This window comes from Sceloporus occidentalis, unplaced genomic scaffold (genome assembly GCF_023333645.1).
Source record: "Sceloporus occidentalis isolate IW3139 unplaced genomic scaffold, rSceOcc1.0.p SCAF_3, whole genome shotgun sequence".
Lineage (NCBI taxonomy): Eukaryota > Metazoa > Chordata > Lepidosauria > Squamata > Phrynosomatidae > Sceloporus > Sceloporus occidentalis.
Genome location: NW_028316983.1, coordinates 100010646 through 100035235, shown reverse-complemented (window position 1 = coordinate 100035235; position 24590 = coordinate 100010646). Strand labels below are relative to the sequence as shown.

Here is a 24590-nt window from a genome sequence, read left to right as displayed (position 1 = left end):
ATATTATGTACTGTATTATTCATTTTTATCTTGGTGATGGAAGTACCCAAAGTTTGAAACGTTATCTACTATTGCCTATTCACAAGTTCCAGTACAAGATGTAGAAATGCTCTTAGGCTGAAGATTTCTTCTTGACCTCCTTCCTGGCAATTCATGAAGAAGTGACAGGTATGGTATCGCCTCCTAAGATCTTTAGGAATAAGTGCCAAATAAGTGTTGAATTTTACATGTAAAACATTATTTTGAAGTTTGTTTCAAATCAAATTCATGTCAACTTTCTATAAACATCCCTAAGTATTTCATTATGAATAAATAAGGCCAGTCCTAAATATGTTTATGTGGGAAATCTCACATTAGTCCCAGCTACACCAGATCCATTAAAATCAATGGGACTTGCTAGTCACAATTCATAAATTCCATGGTTTTTAATGGGTTTACTCTAGTTGGGAAATCTGGCCTACAGTTTTAATTAGTAGTCCAATAATCCCTTGCCATTCATTTGTAAAAAATGAGAAACAAAATGGTAGCCATTACTTTGGAAAGCTGAATGTAGCTACCATGGTACATTGTTTATTATTACTATTTCTAATAATATCTATTACTTGTGGCTGTGATTTTATAAAGGAGTAAGGTAATTCTGAATTCTTCACCTTTTCTACCCTAAATAAATAAATTTCACTCTAAAAAGATAGGTACAGGGCACCACACCAGTTGCAGTTTATTAGAACAATGCAAATACTAGGATACACAGTCATGACCAGAGTTCATCATACTCTATTTTAGTTTCTGACACACTGTGAGTATACATCCTAGATATTTTTTTTCAATTTATACTACTGCACAAGCAACTATCAACTTATTACAATTATTTTTGATTTGTTATTTTATGATTTCAAATGTGCCCAAATACATTTTGTTTTCTTTACATCTGTACAGTAATATATATAGACCAAAAGATCTCTTAACATTTTTAATGGTAAAAATACAGTAAAAAAAATTCCAACCAGTAGAATGAAAATTGATCATCATACCAATAATAACATCTTTTCATTCTGGTACCCCTGCACTAATTTATCGTTATAAATTTGTAAAAGGCACCACACATTAGAATCTTAAAGCAAGTGCGTAACCAAAACTAAGCAACTTTCTATGGATTCCTTATTGTACAAGCACAAACATTTTAAGGCAAGTGTTTCATGTGCAAAATACAGAATACAAGTAAAACCAACATTACTGTTACGTAGTCTTACACCACCTTCTTGCAAGAACATTGGCATCAATACATACAGTACATGGAAAACATTTTCTCTAGCAGAGCTCAGCCTAAGGTTTGCTGCAAATTTGGCCTGATCACAATTAACCTTGAGCTTTTAACATTTAGATTGTGCTGGCAATAAAGGTTACTCTCGTTTTCTTGACTCTTCTTTTAGAAAAGTCCATATCAACTTGTTCACGACGTCAGGCTGATCCTCTTGGAGCCAGTGGCTTGCTTCAGACAGAATAGTTAGTCTAAACTGATTTTTAACATACATCCTTGTGATTTCTGCCATCTCAACGTCCATAAAGGGATCCCTTTCTCCCCAGAGTAGCAGAGTAGGCATGGTGACCTCATGGTGGTGCAGAGGCAGGCAGCTTTTAAAACAATATATATATAGATATCTTAGTATTTCAGAAATTATTAGCATAGGATTATTTGCATTTCATTGGATAGCACTCCAACTGAGCAAGGGATACCAGGCACAGCCCCAAGCTTCCATCTGTAACCAATGAGGATTCTAATGCATATTCATATGTGCTTCATAGTGTTCATCCAGGACATGTTGATCTAGCTGGGATCCAGCTTTCACTTCAGATAGAAAAGGCAATCCCTCATCAGGGTCCCTGGTTGATGCACATGACTAGCACTGGATCAGGCTTACAGAATTTCACAGTCCCCTTTGTTTATTATATGATGTTATTATTTTTAGTACCAAAGTGCAAGGGTTTAATTGGGAATTACATCACAATCCTATGCATGCTTAATCAGACCTATGTGCAATACAGTTCAATCCTTGGTTTGACAGAATTCCAGGTCTTCTGTGCTTTCCATTTAAGATATCTCTTGCCATCAGTTGAAGACACTACCTTAAATTCAGTTGTTAGTCCCAATTAGAGTTGACCAGTTGAATCAGGGAAGCTTACATAAATAAGTGTTGACTTAATAGGTCCCCCTTGATTTTTGTTAAGACTAGCAATTTGAATTAGACCATTAATTTGGATCCTAAGATAAGGTAACTTAAGGAAGTTCATAGGAGGAAAACAATGACTAGGACATGAGATTAGGAGATTTCTCCCTCACTTACACTGAGCCCCTTCTCCAGACAACATTCCATATTGTTAATACCTTTCCATAGAAGCTTTTGGCAGTACCGATGCAGGAAGGAACTGGAAAGTTCCAGAAGCTTTCATATACCTTAATGCAATACAAATTTACCTAGAAATAAACTTCATTTGACACAGCCTGGGGTGAGGTGGAGCACTTATTTTGGGGTAAAAATGTATAGGGTTACTCTGTAAATTAATATTTAGGCAATGCATATCTGTAAATCCCAATGAGTTAAGTGACCTTTTTCTGAGTAAGTGTATTTAAGTCATATAGGTACCTCATATGCTGAATATAATAGCACTCATATGATATTTATTCTTTTTAAAAAATTCTTTATATCTCTGAATAAAAACTTATGCCCCCAACTGTGTGAGTCTAAACAGAGACTGGAATCATTAGCCTGGGGCAAGAACATTATACTGACCTGAAAAGGTTTCTGTAATGATTTATAGGACCAGTTAATGCTCCTGGTTGGGAGAATACATACATATAAGCTTCCATATCTTCTGTTGTTAGCCTACAACCTTTCTTTCCAATTCCACTGGACTGGCTCATAAAAAGGTTTTTCAAAGTCTGTATTTTTTTTTTAAAAAAAGGAAGTTAGGAAAAGTCAGTGAATAGTTTTATTGCTGGTATTAACAATATGATCCCTGGTCAAATACCACCTGTTGCTTATTAAAGATGTAATATTAATACTTAGCTGTCCTATGATTAGAACATGATTTTCTCTAAAGCTGTTAACATTACTATTACATGCGACTTGCATTTCTATTGTTCTTGTGATCAGTTGACCATAACAAACATTGATATATCTGTCACCTCTTCAAGCCAAGCAGCAACTACTAGCTTTTATATTATTTTCCCATTTTGTTTTAATGGATCAGCAGTTTGCTATCATTCCTTCCATGTTTCATCCTTAACCTTGAATGCTGATATGAATGAAATTCAAAAATGCACCACACGTACACCCAAGGGAGAAGTATTGGCAGGGCCAGCAGGATCCTGAAATTTACATAAATCTATAAAAAGAAATGAAACCCAAGGGATTTAAAGATACACAAACTGGCAGAAATACCTCTGTATGCCTATGTCTTGAAGTGCTCTGAAATGCTTCCCATTTGTTCTGCCAGGAGGGAGGAATACATTCTATTTAAGTGTCCAGCACTCGATTGCTCATCAAACAAATATCCTGCTTTCTAGGAAGGAACAGTTGTTGTCCCATTCCAAAGGACAGGAAAGTCTGGTCGTTCCTCCTCCTCCTCCTCCTCCTCCTCCTCCTCACAAGTCTATTCTTCCTTGATGACAACTTCAGAAAAAGCCACCTTCTGCAGCTCCCAGTGTCCAAGAGAATGTCTTACACAAGCATGCAGGAAGTCTATTTGCCAAACCTGACAGGTTATTCTCAACCCTTTGCAGGTCAGGGAAGAAGGCAGAAAAAGCCCCTGCACTAGTAACTAGAGCCAAAGTATCATACACAATAACCCCCTGCCTTGCTTTTAAAAGAAAAGGTCTGGATGCACATCCTGATGTATTCCTTTTCTCACAGTTGAAAACTAGGCAGTTTTACTTACTGGGAGTGAAAGCAGTAGCTGAGAAAAGTGGAGGGGGGGGGGGAGAGAGCAGACCTTAGCCTATCCCTATCTGGCACCCGCATGTATGGTGGACCACAACTCCTAGCCATCATGGCCGGAGCAGATGGTGATAGGAGGGTCATAGGTTGCATTTGCAGAAGATCGGTGGGGAGCGTAATAATTGGATTTCTCATCCCTCCATACACATTTAGTATAACTACATGTATGCAAGTTAACTTGATTTAAAGCCCACATCTAAGCTATGTTTATAGCTTCATTGTACTCTGTTCAAGTTACTTTCTAAGAATTCTTAATTAAACAGAGATGCACCCAAGGTGATTGGGCTGATGCTGATGAGGAAGCTCCCTCTCTGAGACCAGAAGTTGTCCTTCCTTATCCCTCTCCGGGCAGAAAGACAGCGGGGAACTAATCCCTCTCAACCCTGTGAGTATCTCTTAAACTAAAGATTCTAGAAAGCCAACCCTGCCAGGCTACATAACCCACACCTGAAAGGGATTTCTTTTGTTCTAGTTTTGGGAAAGGGAACCATCAGTGCCTTCCCAAGAACTTGAAGACCCAACCAGAATTAAGAGAACATCTTTGCTTGACGGCTCTGTCAGAGTTTTAGCTGAAGATACACAGCCATTTTCCTGGTACTGTATATACTCATGTACTATATAGGTCTAGAAATTTTAGTCAAAAAACTGACCCAAAAAATCTGAGTCAACTTATCCATGGGTCAATGTAAGTACTGTACTTTAACTCTTATAAAGAAAAAAGAAACCATCCCCTGGTGAAAGACAAGGGTGCAAGATAGATTCCCCCCAAATCTTTATCGGGGGAAAAAAATTCTGATGATAAGGGACTCAAAATACAGGACAATATGTGTTTTCAGTGACCATGGTGACAAAATGTTGGATAAAGGGAGCAGGTAAGAGGAAAACTCTTAACCCTGTGAAGTTCTGTAAAATAGCCTAATAGCTTGATCCTCAGCTCATACCCAAATAAAATTATAAAGGACTGGGTTACACCTAGTAAGACATCCAAAAGATTGTCTTGTGTGCAGTTTAACACAAGTGAAATGATACATTTGAACACCTATAATTTCTACATGGTAGGTTTTTTTCCTTAGTGAAAGACATACTCACCTTAAAATCATTTATTGTAAACATAAGTTCTGGAAACCATGGCATTTGGAAGAAGTAATAGTAGGCAGATTTAATCATTTGTGATGGATGTTGCAGAATGTATTCTTGAAAAGAAAAGCACATCTATGAATTAATATGAAAAGTTGACAGTTTCAAATTATGATCAAGTCTAATGTTCTTTTATAACTAGGATTTACTAACATTTACTAACATTACAGTATAATCCTATTCATGTTTACTCAGAACCAAGTCTCATCATTCTCAGCGAATCTTACTCCTTGTAAATCTGTTTAGGACTGCAACCTTCAACTGGATCATAAATATGAAAAAAAAATGTAATGTTAAAGAAGGAAGAGGGGAAAGAGCCTATCTTTGTGGCAAATGGTTGTTTTTGATCCAGCTAACTCAGCTGTTCTACAGGGCTAGTTTAGGAATTTACCATGCAAATAAAAGTGAGCAGAATATAGGCAGTGAGGGCAGGGGATAGATACCAACCCTTAAATTGTATCTTTCCTGCTCAAAACTGCTAATTCTGTCACCATCCTTCTACTAGCGCATGTACTCTGCTCTTTAATTCACAGCTCTATAGGGACTGGTAAGGTGGAGGGAAGTAAAAAAGGATGAAAACTGCATTTCATATGGATAGATTCAAGGAAGCCAAAGCCCTGGGTTTGCAAGACCAGAGTAGGGCTGTTGTCAGGCTGACTTTGAGATCTCTCATTCATAGGGTTTCCATAAGCTGAAGTTGACCTGGCAGCAGGTAACAACAACAACAATATTAGGAGACGCATCTGGGAACCACTTTTCTAAAAGAAAGGAAGAGCAAGCATTTATAACTTGTGCGCTAGTGATTTGAGAGGGAAATGGGTTGTGTCCCTGCCCTCCCATGCCTCTCAATATCACTCAGAATTCCTGCTGGCATTTTCTATGGAAGGATAGGGCAGGAGAAATAGGATGGCAAGACAACCATGATAAACAACAAGATCCTGAGAACAGTGGGAACCAATATTTGTGATGTTTGTTATAGGCCTTGTAACATATGAGAGCAAATATGTTAGGTAAAAACAAACTGACACTAGATTCCTGGGACAGGGGAAAATGCCTAAATAGACAGTGAATGCATTCAGGCAATTAATTAATATACCTACACGACATGTTGCCGTGTCTGGTCATAAATGTACAAATCAGACAGCCAGAAAAGTAATGAGCTTAAACAAAGGGAATTTGGAGAAGCTAAAGGACACCAAATGATCTGTGAAAGCAAAGCCTTTGTTGGTTTTCCAAATCATTCAAGGGGCCATGGGGTGAGGTTTGGCATGTGTACAAGTTTGGACTGCCCTAGAGAAATGAAGCCTGACACGCTTCATTCTGTCATTTCTTTTTGAGCTCTTTTGAACTATCATTATTCCTCCTTTAGCTTGGCACCAGCATGACAGAGTGTAGTGCAGGGCCTGACACCTTTAGCCCTCTAGAAGTTTTTTTGACTGCAGTTCCCAACATTCCAGCTGGCATAGCCACAAATGAAGAATGATGGGAGCTGCATTCCAAAGACATCTAGAGGGCCTCAGTTGCAGCGCTTAGGATGCTGGACTGGAACCGGAAGGGCTCAAATTTAAACCCTGACTCACCCAAGAAACTTAGTGACTGACTGTACACCAGTCACTTTTGCTAAACTTAAACCTACACCACATGTGAGGATGAAATGGGAGAAATTGAAAAAAATGAACGGTGTACATCAGTCGGGGATGCTTTGACTGAGAGTTCCTGCATGGCTGGGGGTTGGACTGGATGGCCCTTACAGTCTCTTCCAACTCTATGATTCTATGATCTCCTGGCCGGGGGGGGGGGAGGAAATATATAAATCTAAATACTGTAATCATAATGCTTTCTTCAAATTCACATCATTGGTTTCTTAAACTGCTGTTGCATATCTTGTACTGAACATGAAAATGGTACAGATATATGGACAGTTGGATCCCATTCTGTATACTCACCTGTGAAAACAGAAGGGTGTGGAAAATTAATAACAATCAGCTTTGTTACCATTTCTGGGTAACAAATAGCGGCTAGCCAAGCAATCATTCCACCCCAGTCGTGACCAATCAGCACACATTTGCTGTATCCTGTTGTTTAAAAATAGATTTTTGACAGTTGTTTACCAACAGATGCTGGCAAATAAATTATCACATCAAAGGAAATGACAGTAGATGTTGCAGTATATTTGCTAGCAATGTCTCAACATTACTTTTTCTCTCCTTTGCAAATGATTTACACCACCCCAGATAGGTGTTCACTTCTATTAATAAACCTGTTTAAGAATCAGCTGACAACATAGCAACAGCAAAGTAAGAGGCTGAAAGTAAATTTTCCATTAAATCCGACTAGACGACCCCTTGTCCCTATAATTTACCAGTATATGTGTGCAAATAGGTTTACAACAGAAAGGAGAAATAAGAGTCCAATAATGTGAAGCCAATACAAATGTAATCAAATTAGAAAAGTGAAGGGAAAAAGTGAAGTATCTGATGGACCAGGAACAAATAATTAATCAAGGAATAGTCCATCAAAACCAGGAACCAAGACCATTAAGAAAAGTGGAAAGTCTGTGTTATGGTAAGGGCTTTAGTAAAAGTACAGGTCGAAATTAATATGTCAGTCATATTCAAGCAACACAGCAGGTAGGAATGCCATTTTTAATCGTTTGTTCAAAACGCTTGAAATACCTGCTTAAGGAGAGGCTCTAGTTTCATATTGTCAAGCAAATTATAGGGCTATCCATATGCAAAGGGATCTTGAGACTGGGCAAAAGAAGCCGTAGCATAATGCTACAATTTCTTTTGCTCAGTTAGTCTCATAGGTGGCACAAGATCCTTTTGCATACTGGCATTTCAAACTAAGAAGGCTGGGTCTCTGAAGCATATCCAGCCATTCCAGAGGCAACTCAGTTTACCATTAGTTCTGCTCTGTACCTTGAATGATACTATAAGCAGAATGTGCACACAAATATTCCATAGCTCATTACAGTGGTGGCTCTCATGTCAAAAGGGCAGTGAATCCTCTCTGGATTTTAGAGTTTTCATTGAGCTATTCAAGATGCTGAACCTATATTAGGATAGAATGTTCAAGCACCTTGGACAACTCCTTGGCTTAAAACCTGGACTGGATTCTCCATTCTGCTGACACAGGAACTGCCAGCTATCACAAGGACATTGCCCAGTTTGCATGTTGCTGGTTGAGAGGAATACTCTTCTTGTGTAGGAATAGCCTTCTGCTCTCTCTCACCCTCTCTCTATCTCACACACACAAATACATTTTTGGGGGGTTGCTCACAGATACTGCATACTCTTGTGCCTGAACAGTCATTCTAGATTTTTTTTAAGTTCACAAAAATGTACATGTGTAAATGGGAGGAAAGATGCCATGGGAAGGAGTAATTAATGAATAATTACATTTTCCAAGGCAATTATATTCATCATTATATTTTTGGCTTCGGTGGGCAGGTGCATGCAATTGCATTTTCCCACTATGGTGCTGCTATTTTGGTTGTGATTTCTCTGCAACAGATATTTTACCTGCAGATGTCCAGATTCCCTTCAGTAGATGCATTTCCAGTACACTGTCTTGGCTCAAAATAAATTATATTGCATTCATATTTCACCTTCATGGATAGAAGGGCTCTTTTGTGGGATGCCCAAAGATTGCCCCCCCCCCAATAAAGGGGGTGAGGGTTACTAATTTTTGCTGATTCTTCCCTCATCTTTCCATCCACTGTGTAAGAGCAGATTTTGGGGAAGGAGGATAGGTTGCAGGATGCATAAAATGTATAAAAACTGTCTCTCCCTTTTTTGTCCAAAGGGTCTGCCAGTTTTCAAAGATTTTACTCTGTACAACCTTGGATCGTAACCACTTTTTCAAAAGGAAGTTTCACTTTAACTCTTCACTTAGGAGCATAACATCTACTGACACTTTCATTGTGAATAAAGTATTAAATTTGTTAAATGGTTCAAGAAACACAAGGAAACTTGCCTGAATTAGACTGAAAGTGAGAAAAATGGCATATGCTGTGTGTGTATATACACGCACACGAACAAGCACCTTGAAAAGGGCTTTGTTCAAGGAAATATGTTATCATCTAGCTATTTTCCTTTGAAAGTTATTATAAACTGGGCAGCAAGGCTGCTATTAACACACCAAGAGATTCCAAGATATCCTTTATATCTGTAATCAGGCAATCAAGCTTGTAATTCTCACGGTGAGAAGGTGCATCTGTTTCTCCATAACCTCTCAAATCCAAGGCCACAACTCGGTATTCACTCTTGAATTCCCGCATTTGATGACGCCAGGAGTACCTAGCAAATAAGAAAAGAGTTTAACTTCATAGTATTTTAGATTTATAATCTCTTTTCCTACCACTGAAATAAGCGATTCACACAGGAAACACAAAAAGACAACTGAAACATAATATTAACGAACATAAAATGAACAAATGTTGAAGGAGCTATTCATGGTGATGAACCCTATCTCCAAAACAGCTCCTTCAAAGTTTGGACTAAAATTCAGAGATTCACAGCCCCAATAGCATGGACGCCACCAGTCACCACTGTTACATGAAAGAGGTATAAGGAAAACTACAGTTCAGTTTTTTCTTTTTTTAAAAAAACGGTTTCCTTAAAAATATCATGGCACTCTTTCCCAACGATTTCAAACTCAAGATTACCACAAAGCAGGGAAAAATAATAAAAAAATTAAAACATTCATTGTAACAAGAAAAGGCATTGCTCAAATGCCTTTTTATTACTGATGATGGACGTTCACCCTTTATTAGGGGGATAGGTGGTTAATAGTCCAGGATGCTCAACTGATGCTTCATTAACAGAAGTTAATGAAAAGAGACCTTCAGGGCTCAGAGAAACAGTTTGGGATCCTACTAGACAAATTTGAATTTGGAGACAGAACAAAGAGTTGCAGATTGGCTGGAGGTGAAACACATGGAGCTTCCTCTGGGACTAGGAAGCAGGACTAGCAGATTTGGTACCGAATGTCTGCTCAATTTGGTTCCAATATTGTTTTCATATTTGGAAACAGAACAGATACTACAGAAACACAGTAAGACTTCACTCCTTTATCATCTGAAGGATAAGACTGGCTTCGTTTTTGTAGTCAGTAGAGACTTTGCAGTGTAGTACTGATGTTCCTCTTTGCTGTGCTGAGGCTTTCTTTTTCTGCCATAATTGGTGGAATCTATTCAGCTGGAATTATTGCTTTTGAAGAGGAACATTTCAGAGCAATTGCTTCTCTGTCTCTAAGCTATTCCCATGAAATCTATGTGAGTAAACAGAGGAACATAGCTAAGCACAACTTAAGGTATCTCTCCTAATGGTTTATAATGGCCCTGGGCCTCTTTAAACAAGGTACTGAATTGACTGGAGCAACATAAAGAGAAAGCTTTCTTCCTCATCTTTTTGCAAAAAATAATAGACATGCAAAGGACTATCTGGGACAGAAAAATCAGGCCTCAGGAATCATCTAATGGACAATGTTTAGTTCTTTGTTCATGAGGGGAGAGGACAGTATACAGTCTTCACTCCTTAACTAAAGGAAGAAATAAAATGTGTAACAGATTAGCTTCAACATTGATATTTAGCTATTTCATCTCTGTTTTTGTACTTTTTAATATGTCCTTATTCAGTCAATCTCTTACTTTGTAACAACGAAGATTAACAGCTGTCATTAAATTGGTATCCCTGTACAATTTCCACTAGCTTCATTTCGAACAGCTAGAAATGTATTATATAATAGGTTGAAAGAAGCTCCGATTTAAAATATTATTTCACATAAATACATTATCTATCTATCTATCTATCTATCTATCTATCTATCTATCTATCTATCTATCTAGTATTTAAAGCATTTATAACCTGTCCTACAGCCAAAAAGGCATCTGGAATAGCTTGCAAACAAATTAAAGAAAGCAAGATGGTTCCTGCCCTTTGGCTTAACATAAGGATAGGGAGGGAAAGGGGAAACTAGAAACATCATTCTTAAAAGGCACTTATGTTGATCCATAAGAAGAAGACAAACACATACACACACCCCAACACATCTGGCATCACTTTTATTGCTGGGGTGAGAATTATGCAGCTCTCTAGATGTTGTTGGGTTGCAACTCCCAGTTCCCCCACCTACAGCTATGCTTGGGAGTAGCAGTTACAACAACATCTGGAAAGCTACAGAATATCCAGCTCCTGGTTTTAGGATCAGTTTGGAATATTGTAAGGCTTTTATAATAACCAACTGCAATGCAGCTATAAAGGGTGTGATGCAGCTGGATGTTGCTGGTCTTCTTATCATGACCCGGACAGAACAGAATCAGGTTAAAGAGAAAAAATGCCAAACGCTGCTGATCTCTTTCTCAGCCAAGCCAATGGATTGTTCTGCTTGTTTTCTACAGCTAATAAAATTGAATACAAAGTAATAAATAAATATTTGATGGAATGGTTACTGGATGACAGCTAGGGGAGAGGCCATAATTTATTATGACTGGGTAATCATGGGCAACATTAAAAAGATCCTAGAAGTTTCTAAATAAAGTATGTGGTATAAACATTATTGCAGTGAAAGGTAATAATACTTTATACCATCTGCTCATTTGAACTTCTGTAACTCCCTTATACTACATCCATTTAGCCCAGTCCTTCTAACACTGACCTGCAGTTGCTGCTATCTGAGGTCAAGTCAGCAGGTTTTTCTACCCAGGAGATACCTACAACTGAACCTGGACGCCTTTGCATGCAGTATATTTAATCTATGCAGCATTTTACTGAGACTAACAATCTGACAGAGAAAATGGAAGCCAAATTACACTACAATCCAACCTCTACAGATGAAGCATCTACATGTAGTCCATTTTTTTCTTCTTTTTAAAAAAGGTATCTTGATATAGCATTTTATTCTAGACACACACACAGCCCAAAGTCCTCACAGAGACTTCTCACCAACAAAGAATGCACAACAAACTTTCTTCAGGATACATGTTCACAGGCAAAATGCTTACTATCAGGTGACTATCAGGTGAAAGATTCAAAATAATTTCTAAAATGGCTTGGGGAAAGCACAGCTTAATTTCTTCTGAGAATTCACTGTCAGTGAAGAGCTATGAGAAACTGAGGAGAGCCACTTTTAATAATTTACAACAGGTTTAAAAGGGTTTAGGCTTCAATTTTTTTAAAAAAAAGTTTGTAAAATGTCTTGCATGTCTCTTCTGTTTTATTTTTCTGCATACTGTATATATCCTGTTTAACTTTCGGCCTAAAACATCTTAAACCCTGAAGAACCCTAGTTCCAAGTAAAGGTTTTTATACTCTTTATATGAGGTATCTGGTATTTATTCATGGCCCTTTCCTTAGACTACTTAAGTATTATTTATTTATTATACATCTCTCATTAGGAATCTCAGTGTGCATGTACACTATAGATATAATATAGTTTGACACCACTTTAAGTGCTGTAGCACCGTGCTATGGGATCCTGGGATTTGTAGTTTTACAAAGTCTTCAGCTTTCTCTGCTACAGACTGCTGGTACGTCACTAAAGTACGAATCTCAGGATTCTGTAGAATGGAGCCGTGGCAGTTGTAGTGATGTCAAACTGCATTATTCCTACAGTGTAGATGCACCCTCAGAATCTCTCCATCTCTTATCCAAGTACGGACCAAGGTGAGGAAGGATTTGTTTTGTCAACAAAAATGAAGGTAATAGCCCCTCAATTCTCAGGGGCAAGGGTGTTGAGATGTATGGCCATCCAGCAGTTGGTGGACTGTAGCCTGCGTGATCCTTCACCTTTGGCTATGCTGGCAAAGGCTAATGGGAATGCAGGCAAAGGCTAATGGGAATGCAGTCCAAGAATATGGAGGGCCATATCCTCTGTACCCCCTGCTGCCATATAATGTAAGGTCATTTCTTCAATCAAGCAACTGAAAATGATAGTCCAAACCCAACAGTGTAAGATGTGCAAAGTTTGCAAAAGTTGTAGGTTTGAAGCACCTTTCCAATCATAAAACATTTCTCCCTAAAGGCATGACTGGGATCTGGGTCTGCTCTTCACATGGCTCTGTGAACCCTTTATGCACATTCACAACATGCTGCTGAGCACTGTACACTTGAGGAAAAGTTATTTATTTATCACCTTTCTCCCAAGGTTGGGATGGAAGCTGGCTAATAACATATTAAAATATTACAATTAAACACAGTAAGTTATACATTTTTAAAATTACATGTTAACTGAAAACATCAAAGTGCTTTTAAAAACACAACATTAAGAAACACACTGAAAGTCCAGCACCTCCATTTAGGCCCAGGGTGTGAATGAATGAATGAATGAATGAATGAATGAATTCCTGCATAAAAAGATATTTCAGTGGAAGGATTACAGGGTCGCCTAATCTCCATGGGAAAGGTATTCTGTTTTCTGACAGTAGCCACCAAGAAGAGCCTCTCCCATATTTCCATCAAATGTATGCCTGCAAGTGGTGGAATTGAGAAAAGACCCTCTTTGCCAGATCTTAAAACCTGAGCAGTCTCATATGGGAGGAGACAATCCTTCAGATAACCTGGACCTGAGCCATATAGGGCTTTTATAGGTCATAGCCAGATTAGGGTGATGGTGAAGCTATGTAAGGCTTTATAGGCCATCATCAAGGATCAGATTATATCCTGAGAAAAGAGCTGCCCTACTGCTTACTGTGGCAAATAGAAGGAGAATCCCTTCAGAAAATGTCTTTGCTTTCTTAAGGATAAGTAATTGCAGCAATTCTAAGACTATCCAATACCTTTATTTCTGGAAGGCAACTTGTGGCCAATATTGGCATCTTGCACAGTAGTAGAACATCAACATATTTTTCACAGTGTCACATTATTGTTTCAATTTCCCATCAGATTTCAATTCATGTGCCGTTCCAGTAGGAGAACTGCTGCTGGGAAGCCAAATTGAAGCAGCACTCTTGTTGGCTGGAATGTGCTCTAACAGCACAACCAAATCATTCCCAGACTGAGGAGGTCAGCTGAGGTGGTTACACTCAGCTCAATCCACAAAGGTAAAATGGGTGGTTAAGTACTCTGAACAACAACACACACTGGGATTAACTCATCAGGGGGAACTATGCCAACAAGGTAATGCATGAACTGAGCCTAAAGAGATCTTCCTCAGCGCCACTATTAGGAGTTTATCAGACAAGGGAAATTGGAAGTATAATCCAATGGCACTCTGAACGCCATCATGGAGTTCAACATTATTGCGTGATAGACTACCACACACAATTTCGGGCAATGGGAAGTCAGTCCAAATGCATCATGGGGTTTCATGTTATTGCGTGAGAAGTGATCACATGCAATTTCGGGCAATGGCAAGCTATTTTCAGGCAATGGGAAGCCAATTGGAACGCAATTCGTATTCACGTAAATTTGCTGAACTAGCTAATTGACGTGAATGCGTTCTGGCCCTACTTTCTTTTCATTCGAAATTAAGAGAAATTCCTCCCGTGTGATAAACTCCTTAGTTATTTATTTGAAACATTCACATGTTATTCTTTATCATGTTTGGCTTTGGGGTCAATGCATAAGTACAATTTATATCACAGTATAAAACAGAATATTCACACAACTAAGAGAATGTTTTATAACCATGTTAAAATATCAACATTTTACTACCACCTAAAAGACTTCACTGTAGGTACCAAGAGAGCCTCTTTATGGAGAGCATCCCACAATTGGGGCATCACTGTCAAAAACAAACCCTCTCCACTGTTACAGATTAACATACCTTGACAAAGAGGGTAATTCAGGTGAAGATCATAATGTACTACCGATTGTCAAGTACAGTGTCTGCACACTACCTAGCACCAATGCACTAAACTGTCTTTGCACATCACATGCCCCCCCCCCCCATATAGCTTGCAATAGCTACAAGTATTAGTTCATATAAACAACTATTTTTTAAAATAGGTCTTCTTCTCGGTTGTACCTGCAGCGAGTCTAGATTGGTTATTTACTTTGCCCTAAATTTAACCTTGAGACACTGGAAGCACAACGATTTTGTAAAATATGAACTGATGTTGTGTAACTTGTTTTCATTCTAAAGGTGATGAAGTTCTTTTGGCATTATGAAGTGCCCTTATGAGGCAATTATTTCATTTTGTAATTTATATAACAAGTTCTGGGCTCATAAATAAGATCTGCATAGGCTGACACAGTAAGACAACTAAGGTATTTTTAGCTGGAATATTGTATGCTGTGATTTTCCCACAATCAATCAGACATACTGTATTTTAATCTCATAAATTATTTGAATACTCCACTTTTCAAAAGACCACCTCCAACATCAGGTGTAAACTGTGCTATTTATATTCATGGTGGCCTATATAACAACGTGTTTACTTCACATGGAATGAAACTATTTAGATAAATTTCATGCCATTATATACAGCAGGGTTGGCCAACAGATAATTGTTTGCCAGCATGGGGCTATTTTCCCTGGGATGTATCAGATTTTAATCAAGGAAAATAACACTTGTTCACTCATAATGAAAATAAGAATGCTCTCAAGATGTATGAAACAGATATTCCTAGCTTATAGGTATTTTAACATATATAAGGGTAGAGAGCAACATTGAACTTTATATATCAAACACTGAACGTTTTAAAATAAGTTTCCCCTCTCTTTTGTGGAGTTACACTTGTCCCTCCACATTTGCGGCTTTGACTTTTGCGGATTTCATGGTTTTGATTAATATATTCTCTCCCTAGGAATCTCTAGGTCCTCCAGACAAATTCTGCTAGAAGCTGACTGTAGAGTTGCACTGGAGGACCTAAGGATTCCTAGAGAAAACACTTCTCCAGGCGTTTGTAGGTCCTGCAACATGAATCCATGATCAAATTCTGGCAGCTGTTGACCACAGAGTTCTGCTGGAGGACCTAGAAATTCCTAGAGAGGCGTTCTCTCAGGTTAAAAAAAAGTACTGTTTATTTATTTGCAGGTTTTTTTCTCACTTTCACAGGGGTCCTGTGTCCCCAACCCCAATGAATGTGGGGGGAGAAGTGTAGTTTCCTCTGTGTTAGGTGTGCCATGAGGCCTGTCCTTCCACCCCTACATTTTATTTATTTATTTACTCAATGCATATCCTGCCTCTTTTCCAAAATTGGATCCAAAGCAACTATGAGATTCAAGGTAGCTGCCTGGAATCTTTCATCTGCTGTTCCAATGATGGTGAAGGGCATTCTCCTATTGTCCATGCCAGTCCAATTTACTTTTGTATGTGGATTAAAGAACACCTCTTGTCCTTTGCTTTGGGCAGCTAAATGTCTTGGGTTGGCTTTCTCGGTGTCTGAAGTGATTTCAGGAAAAATTTAGAACAAAGAGACAGATACAGTCAGCCCTCCTAATCCACAGATGTTTTTTATCCATGGATTCAAGCATCCACGGTCTGAAATTTTTTCAAAAATTATAAATTCCAAAAAGCAAACCTTGATTTTGCCATTTTATATTAGGGACACCATTTTACTATGCCATTACATTTAATGAGACTTCAGCATTCACAGGTTTTAGTTATTGTTACATGGAATTTCACTAGGATTTATGCAACAGTCATGTATGACGAAACCTGCCAAGAAAATGCCAGGATAGGTTCTCTTTAGGTTCACCTTAAGTCAGAAACGACTTCAAGGCACACAACAACAACATGTGTGCCAAGTGCCCAATAATAACAGTTTTCATGTCTTGATTATCATTACTGAGAATAATCATTAATTTTAGACTTCTTAGACAAAGTCAAATACAAATAGATAACAACATCAGAATGGATTTGGTTAGCGGTCTTCTTTATGCTGAAAAATGAAGCACATATAATATAAGCTAACATAAAGAAACCAAGAAGGAAGTTTTACCAGAACTCTGGAAAGCCGTGAAGGAGCAGCATAAGTGGTTTACCCCTTTCTCCAGCAGCCACATAGTGGAATCTTAACCCAGCATCCTGGAATTGAAGAAGACAGTCTGTATTTTTAACATTCAGTGTAGGCTGGTATTTCGAATATTCCATGACCAATTTCAGTTATCTTTCCCTAGTGTTGCCTTGCAATTTGCCATTCCTGCCTGAACCAGGGCAATATTTGAGCACTCAAAAGAGTTGGGTTCACTGAGAGGTTTAATATAGAATTCATAAAGGATCACACAACCTAGTTGAGAAGTACAGCCCTCATCTGAATTTGTGAGACTATCAAGCTTTGTTTCTCCTCATTTCTGGATAAGTTTGGCTTCAGTGTCTTGTTAGGGGAGTACTCGCTGTATCTGCACTGCAGAAATAATGCAGTTTGACACAGCTTTAACACTGATTCCATGACTCAATGCTATGATATCCTGGGATTTGTAGTCTGTTCTGGCATCAGAGCTCTCTGACAGAGGAGGTGAAATATTTCACAAAAACTACAAATCCCAGACTTCCATAGACTTGAGCCATGGCAGTTAAAGTGGAGTCAAACTGCATTATTTCTGCAGTGCAGATGCAGTTGTTATGTTTGAATGTGTAATGATAGGTATGCATTAGTGTTTACTTTTAAATCTTCTGCTCAGCAGAAACAATATTCCTAATTTTGAAAAAAATGCTAATTATTTTAACGTAATGTGAGATGTCAGGTCTCTAAAGAGATATTTTTTCTTCTCTCTTTCATAGAAACGAATGTATCTTGTGGCACATACATTCTTCATCTAGGGGGAAAAAGTGCTTGCACACAATCTGAGCTGTGGCTTTATTAATGAATTGTGGCTTTATTGATATGCAAATGCATGAAGATTCATGTGCTTAAAACATTTGAGTGACAGCTCGAATATTCATGCCAGGCATTCCATACCAAAAAATAAGGATAGGCGCAATTACTTGTCAGCATACCCATTCCTACTTCCTATGACGTTTTCTAACTTAGCAGGCTATTCCACATTTGCTCATTTCATAAGCTCTAATGCTATTCCCAGTGATATATATTTGTGGAAATGTACCTGGATACCACAAAAGAGCTGGAGAAATGAGGAAGGGGAACAGTGCAAATATTAGGGCTATCTACTTTATTCTGATTGCAGAAAATAAAATAGCCAGTTGAACAGTGCAACCCTGCATACGCATACCTACTCAAAGTGCTTTTTGAGCCCTGTAGCTTATTTATTCCTATTTGAATCCTGTAGCTTACTTACAGTGACCAGCATAAGTAGGACTAGTGGCTATCACTGTGGTGTAGTGGCTTGAGCATTGGACTAGGACTCTGGAAACCAGGGTTCAAATCCCTGCTCGGCCATGGAAACCCACCAAGTGACCTTGGGCAAGTCACACTCTCTCAGACTCAAAGGATGGCAATGGCAAACCCCCTCTGAAAAAACTTGCTAAGAAAACCCCATGATAAATTTGCCTTAGGGTTTCCACAAGTCAGAAACAACTTGAAGGCACACAACAACAACAGCTTACAAGTATACTGGTACAGGATTGGAGTGTAAAGGAACTCTATCCTCCCTTGCCCTGGTTCAGGCAGGAATGTCAGACTACAAGGCAACATCAGGGAAATGAAACTAACTAGAACTGGAATATTTTGAAAACACTTGCCTCTTTTTCTCTATCAAGTACAACCGAATGCGTGAAATTAAACTGATGAGTACACATCCCAGGTTGGATACTACATGCAGAATGGCTACCGTTCAGGCTTTCCAAGGTAGCCTAATGCACCATAGTAATATTCAGCCAATGTGGTAACCTAACTGGACACAAAATATTTGTCACACTATTTCAGATCAAGAAACAAGCTCTCTGCTGAGATTGATAATAAGGATACCAGCCAGTCTGTGGATCCTTGTCTATCTTGAGAGGCTCTATTCATTTCACGCTTGACGTCAGACAGCTGTGACAGGCTAACACTCAGCAGCAGTGCAAGACTATGACACACAATATTGTTCATGGTGAGGAGAGAAGTTCATGGGGCTGACTTCTGCTTCTTTCTTGCCTGAAAACTGTGCTAAAACAAATCTCATAGTTTTAATTATCAAAACTGCTGTGAAACTAAGGCTCTTTGAGAAGACAAGCCCATTTCAAAACCAGAGAGGGTATCAGGGCTTTTCCATAATGGTGGAATATAAAAGCATTGTGGCTTCCATCATAGAACTGCATAATATTTTTCAAAGAAATGGAGTATGCCCTTATCATGAAAAATATGCAAAAGCAGAAGTCATCTTCCCTGAGTGTGATAAAACTTGGATTTGTAGTTTGGAAATACACGCACTGCCTTAAAACTAGGCAATTCCTTCTCAACGGTCATTCTCAAGGTTGGGGAAACAGTTCTAAAATTGGCTTGCTATCTGTGATGTCACACATCAATCCAATCCCATCTCTAGAGCTGATTTTACATCTCTTTAAAAAACGCAGCACAATGTGTCTGAAACACAAGGTATGGACAAGGTAAAGTCAAGTGCCTAAAGACCTTGATACTTCAATGAGTGCCTCTTTCTCTGTATACTTGCTCAAGGACTAAGCTCTGTTGGAGAAGTCCTCTTCTGTGTCTCGCACAGATATGGTCTCTAGGGTAGAAGGGCTTGCTGTGAGGCTCTGGACTGGGATACCGCTACATGACAAACTGCTGAAAAACACAGTATCATTGTGAAATGGAGTGGGCAACCTTTTTTTTCCTTCTTAAGGATTACATGCCTTCCCATGCCCTAAAAAGAAACTTGTTGAGCAGTACATGCAGCCAGCTTGGTGTATTGCTTGAGGGCTGGACCATGCCTCTGGAGACCAGGGTTCAAATCCTGACGTAGCCAGGTAAACCCACTGGATGGCCTCGGGCAAGTCACACTCTCTCAGCCTCAGAGAATGGCAGTGGCAAACCCCCTTTGAAGAGACTTGCCAAGAAAACCCTGCGATAGATTTGCTTTTTCAAAACCCTGTGATAGGATCGAAATGACCTGAAGGCACACAGCAACAACAGTGAAGACAACAAGAAACATAGATCTGAAGCCAGAAGTGGGCAAAGACAAAAGCAAAAAAGCCTATTCTCTCTCTCTCCTTCACTTTTTCTCTTTCTGACACTCTCTTCCCTCCTTGCTCTACCATTACCTTCTTTCTCTCACTCCCCCATTCCCCATCTCTCTTCCTCCCATCCTAGTAGGCTTCTATAGAAAGGACAGATTGCCTTTGCAAAGGCCTAGAGGCAATTTCAAATTAGTCTGAAGGACACCTGAGAGGGGTGGCTAGCACGGTGTAGTGGTTTATGCGTTGGATTACAACTCCGGAGACTGGTGTCTGAATCTCTGCTTGGCCACAGAAACCTACTGGGCAAGTCACACTCTCTCAGCCTCAAGCAAGGCCATGGCAAATGCCCTCTGAATAAATCTTGCCAAGTAAACCTTGTGATTGAGTTTCTATTAGTCAGAAAGGATTTGAAGGCACACAGCAACAACCAGATTGCTCACCTCTGCTAGAAATAAAGTTGTCGTTACCCCTTATTTAATTTTAGATGCATATCAAAATAACCTCCTTCAAGAACATAGATTAGCTCTTTATGGTTTTATAAACTTTATCATCTTAGCATAGATTAAGAAATATGTATTATTTTCCTTTATAGGGATTTCCCCTTAACGAACACTAAGTCTACACAATTTACTTCCAATGTAATTAAGGGCACTTAATACTGAATTAACTTACTGACTGGATATGGAATTCAATTAAGCACATTAACAGTGCTTAATATTCATAACCACCTTATACTGTTTTGTTATATAATGCTAATTTATCTTCTTAGATAAATTTTTAACAATGCTGTAGAAGTGATTAAGTACATCTGGAAGTGCTAACCCTCTGAGCAATTTATCTTTCAGTGTGCAAGTGTGCGAAGTTCTCAACAAGTGGCCATTATCGTCAGTACCAATATTGTCCAAGCTCTTACTGACAAATCTCAAAGAAATGTTACAAGGCACATTTGCTGGGGAACAATTACAGGAGAGGATTATTGCTTGTGGACCTACTTGTGGATTTGGTGGTCATTGTGAAAAGAGGATGCTGGAGTAGATAGAGTTATGGTCTGAGTCAGGAGAGCTCTTCCTATGTTCTTGGGGCATCTACACTGTAGAAACAATGCAGTTTGACACCACTTTAAGTGTAGTTCCATCTTATGGAATCTTGAGATCTGCAGTTTTATGAGGTCTTTAGTCTTCTCTGCCAGAGTGTTGGTGCTTCAAAAAACTACAAATCCCATGATTCGGTAGAATGGAGCCAAGGTAGCTAAAGTGGTGTTAAACTTTTATTTCTACCATGCAAATGCACCCTGTTTATATCAATATAACAGCGGACAGGACTTAACCCTGCAAACATTTAAGGAAAGAACTACGTATTAATAACAGGATGCCATGTAAAGAGGTGTCCTTATTGCTAAGTTCTCTCTTTTCCTTGAGACATTCCATCCTGGTACCTGTTCATTTGACCCAAGTTCTGATGTCCTCACATGATGTGCTGGCTCATATCCATTTTACATCATTGGCTGCTGCTGATGGGGCAGAGAAAGCGCACAGCAGGATAATGCTGTGATAAAGAGACATTTTATGTCAGCAGGGAGTAGGGAAGAACTCAACACCAGGAGGCCAGGCTTTAATGGTATATTCATGCTACACTATTAGCTGTATGGAAAACTGAATTCTACCTGGGCAGTTTTTCAGTTTGTACCTACCAATAATTCTACCTACAGTCTAATAGACTGTTGTAGGAAGGATCATATCCAAGCTAAATATAAAAGTACTAATGATAACAAAAATAAACTTGCAAACATTTGTGTTTGTATGTGTACTTTTAAGGCTGCTTCTATAAATTGTATATGGAAGTTTCAAATCATCAATATATTAGCAATTTCCTGAGTCAGAGATGGTACTGATCATTTCAATGCAACCTGGATATATGAACATCACTGGGGCACAATGGACTCTCAAAACAGGTCCTGTATCTCAAATCTGACATTTGATTCAAGCATAATAAGAGGTTTCCTCCGTTTCTCCATGGAGTATAGTCCATTTCAGTTCCCTGGTGAATAACTACCTAAAGGTTGCATAAGTGCTTTGGCAAAATGGCAGACCTCTCCTGAATATCCTGCCTCCCTTTCCCCATATTCGTGGTTTAGATTAAAATCCTCTTTCAGGGTAAACATTTTCAGTACAGCGTCATACCCCTCTCATATGACTGACTTGCACCAATTCTCCTAAAACTGCAAGGGTCACCCTGCTGACCCACTGAGAGAGAGAGAAGATGAAAAACACATTTCAAGATCAAACAGGGCTTTATAAGGCAGGCAATACATAAAACCGGAGAGCCAGCGTGGCATAGTGGTTTGAGCGCTGGCCTATGACTGTAGAGGCCAGGGTTCAAATCCCAGCTCGGCTATGGAAACCCACTGGGTGACCTTGGGCAAGTCATACTTTCTCAGCCTCAGAGGATGGTGATGGCAAAAAACCCACTCTGAAGAAACCTCTTGATGGTTGGAAACTACTAGAAGGCACACAACAACAACAATATAAATCTCAGGTCACAACAAAAAACACCTAGAAACTCCAGTATGTTTCTACTGGTTGGGTTTTTGCCTTGATCTTTTTTCTCATTGGCTGGTTGTAACCTACATGCTTGTCTTTTTTCCAGCAGCAACAACAGAGAGCTGGGCAGCAATAAATGAATAAAGAAGAGGAAGGGGAAAGGGAGGGAGGTGCAAGAAAGGAAAACAAGAGCATCCTCTCTCTCTCTCTCTCTCTCTCTCTGTTTTGCAGGGAAAGGGACCAAGTCAGCTGCTAGTTTGCCTTTGAAGCCAAAGTCAAGTCTACCCTACATGTGAACTGAGGTCTCCTTTTGGGGTGGGGGGAGAAGAAGAGAGAAGATCTACCTCCCCCAAACTGAGATCTCTTTTTCTGAAGGGGGGGGGAGAGAAAGAGACAGGATCCCCCCCCCCAAAAAAAAAACCTAGTGTCTCCTTTTCTGGGGGGAGAAGAGATCAGACTCCCTCTCAAAAAACTAGGGTCTCTTTTTCTGGGGGGGGGGGGGGAGAACAAGACACAAGACCCCCCCAAAAAAACCTAGGGTCTCCTTTTCTGGGGGGGAGAAGAGAGAGGATCCTCATCCCTCCAAACTAGGGTCTCTTTTTCTGGGGGGTGAAGAGAGAAGCCCCACCCCACCAGCCCTTCCTTGTTTACCTTGAGTCGTACGTAGCAGTGGGTGCCCAGGGAGGGGTCCCCGAGGCATCCGGGGGGGTTTTCCCGGACCAGCCAGTGGAAGGTGCTGCCTGGCTTTGTGCCCAGGCTCCACAAAAGTTTCAGGAGCTGGAGGCAGGCGCAGAGCCCGCAGTAAGCGTAGACCAGCGCCCAGAAGAGCAGGCACCGGAGTCTCACCATGAAGGAGCCTGGCAGCAGGCAGGGAGGGATGCCCAGCAGCAGCAGCAGCAGCAGCAAGGAGAGGAAGGAGGAGGAGGAGGAGGAGGAGGAGGAGGAGGAGGAGAGGAGAGCAGCCTCCTCCTCCTCCTCCTCTGACACAGCCAAGAGCCCTCTCCCCCTCCCAGAGGCAGCCAGATGGGCTCTGCCAACAGGAGGCCAACAACCAGCACAGCAGCCTCAATGGAAAGGCCTGGACCACTCCAGGTTTTGGGGGGGGGGGAATGGAGAGAGAGATGCTCTACTGCCCAGAGTGGTACCCAAGCCAGCAAGGATGCAGACCAAGCAGGAGGGGGCCAGGTGTCTCAACCAGGAAGGAAGAGGACCAGGCACTGCCAAATTGGAGGACGTTGCACAAAAGGAGGAGGACCAAAAATGGAAGACGTTGCAGGGATTAAAAAAAGGAGGACATGGACCCAAGAGAAACACTCCTCAAAATGTCAATTCATGCTCTTCCCAGTGATGCTCCAAATTGGGGGGGGGGGGGCATTTGGGAATGCCTCCTGCGCAGAAGGAGGTCATGGAGGTTGCACCCTGGAAAAGGAGGACACCTGCTCACCCTGGCCAAGAAGAGAAGGAGCCCTGGTGGCACAGTGGTTAAATGCTGGTATTGAAGCCACAAGGTTGAGAGTTCAATCCCAGGGCTCCAAGGCTGACTCAGCCTTCCATCCTTTTGTACCTTGGCAAAATGAGTACCCATCTTGTTGGTGGCAATTGGCTTTCAGACTGTAAACTGCTTAGAGAGTGCTTAGTTCACTATGAAGAAATGTAAATGATAAATATTGGTGGGCACATCATTCCCAGCAGATATTATTTATTTTATTTAGGGGATTTATCTGCCACCTTTCTCTCACAATGGGACTGAAGGTGGCTTGGTGTTGTGTGCCTTCAAGTCATTTCTGACTTGTGGTGATCCTAAGGCAAATCCTATCATGGCAATTTCTTCAGAGGGTTTTTGCCATGGCCATCCTCAGAGGCTGAGAGTGTGTGACTTGCCTAAGGCCACCCAGTGGGTTTTCAGGGCTGAGC

General features: G+C 40.0%; 1 protein-coding gene across 3 annotated transcripts; it reads right to left on the bottom strand.

Moving 5' to 3' along the window:
• Window positions 1-701: 701 nt before the first annotated feature.
• Window positions 702-23553, bottom strand: EPHX4 (epoxide hydrolase 4). Of its 3 annotated transcripts, XM_089515602.1 has the most exons (7): window positions 23328-23553; window positions 17021-17106; window positions 9276-9433; window positions 7079-7207; window positions 5085-5188; window positions 2790-2938; window positions 702-1632 (listed from the first exon to the last, which is right to left on the bottom strand). In XM_089515602.1, exons 1-7 carry the CDS (start codon window positions 23523-23525, stop codon window positions 1401-1403), a joined length of 1056 nt encoding a protein of 351 aa, XP_089371728.1. In that variant the 5' UTR covers window positions 23526-23553; the 3' UTR covers window positions 702-1400. The 3 variants fall into 3 exon arrangements, with proteins under 3 accessions (XP_089371728.1, XP_089371729.1, XP_089371730.1); XM_089515603.1 differs by lacking the exon at window positions 7079-7207; XM_089515604.1 differs by lacking the exon at window positions 7079-7207 and having other exon boundaries at window positions 9336-9433.
• Between the last annotated feature and the right edge of the window lie 1037 nt (window positions 23554-24590).

Excerpts from the sequence above, each read along its gene's own strand:
- EPHX4 (XM_089515602.1), bottom strand. The coding sequence starts at position 23,525 with ATGGTGAGACTCCGGTGCCTGCTCTTCTGGGCGCTGGTCTACGCTTAC. Across the intron at positions 17,107-23,327 it reads ACTGCTACGTACGACTCAAG|GATGCTGGGTTAAGATTCCA; the intron begins GTAAACAAGGAA and ends CTTCAATTCCAG. Across the intron at positions 9,434-17,020 it reads CACGGCTTTCCAGAGTTCTG|GTACTCCTGGCGTCATCAAA; the intron begins GTAAAACTTCCT and ends CTTATTTGCTAG.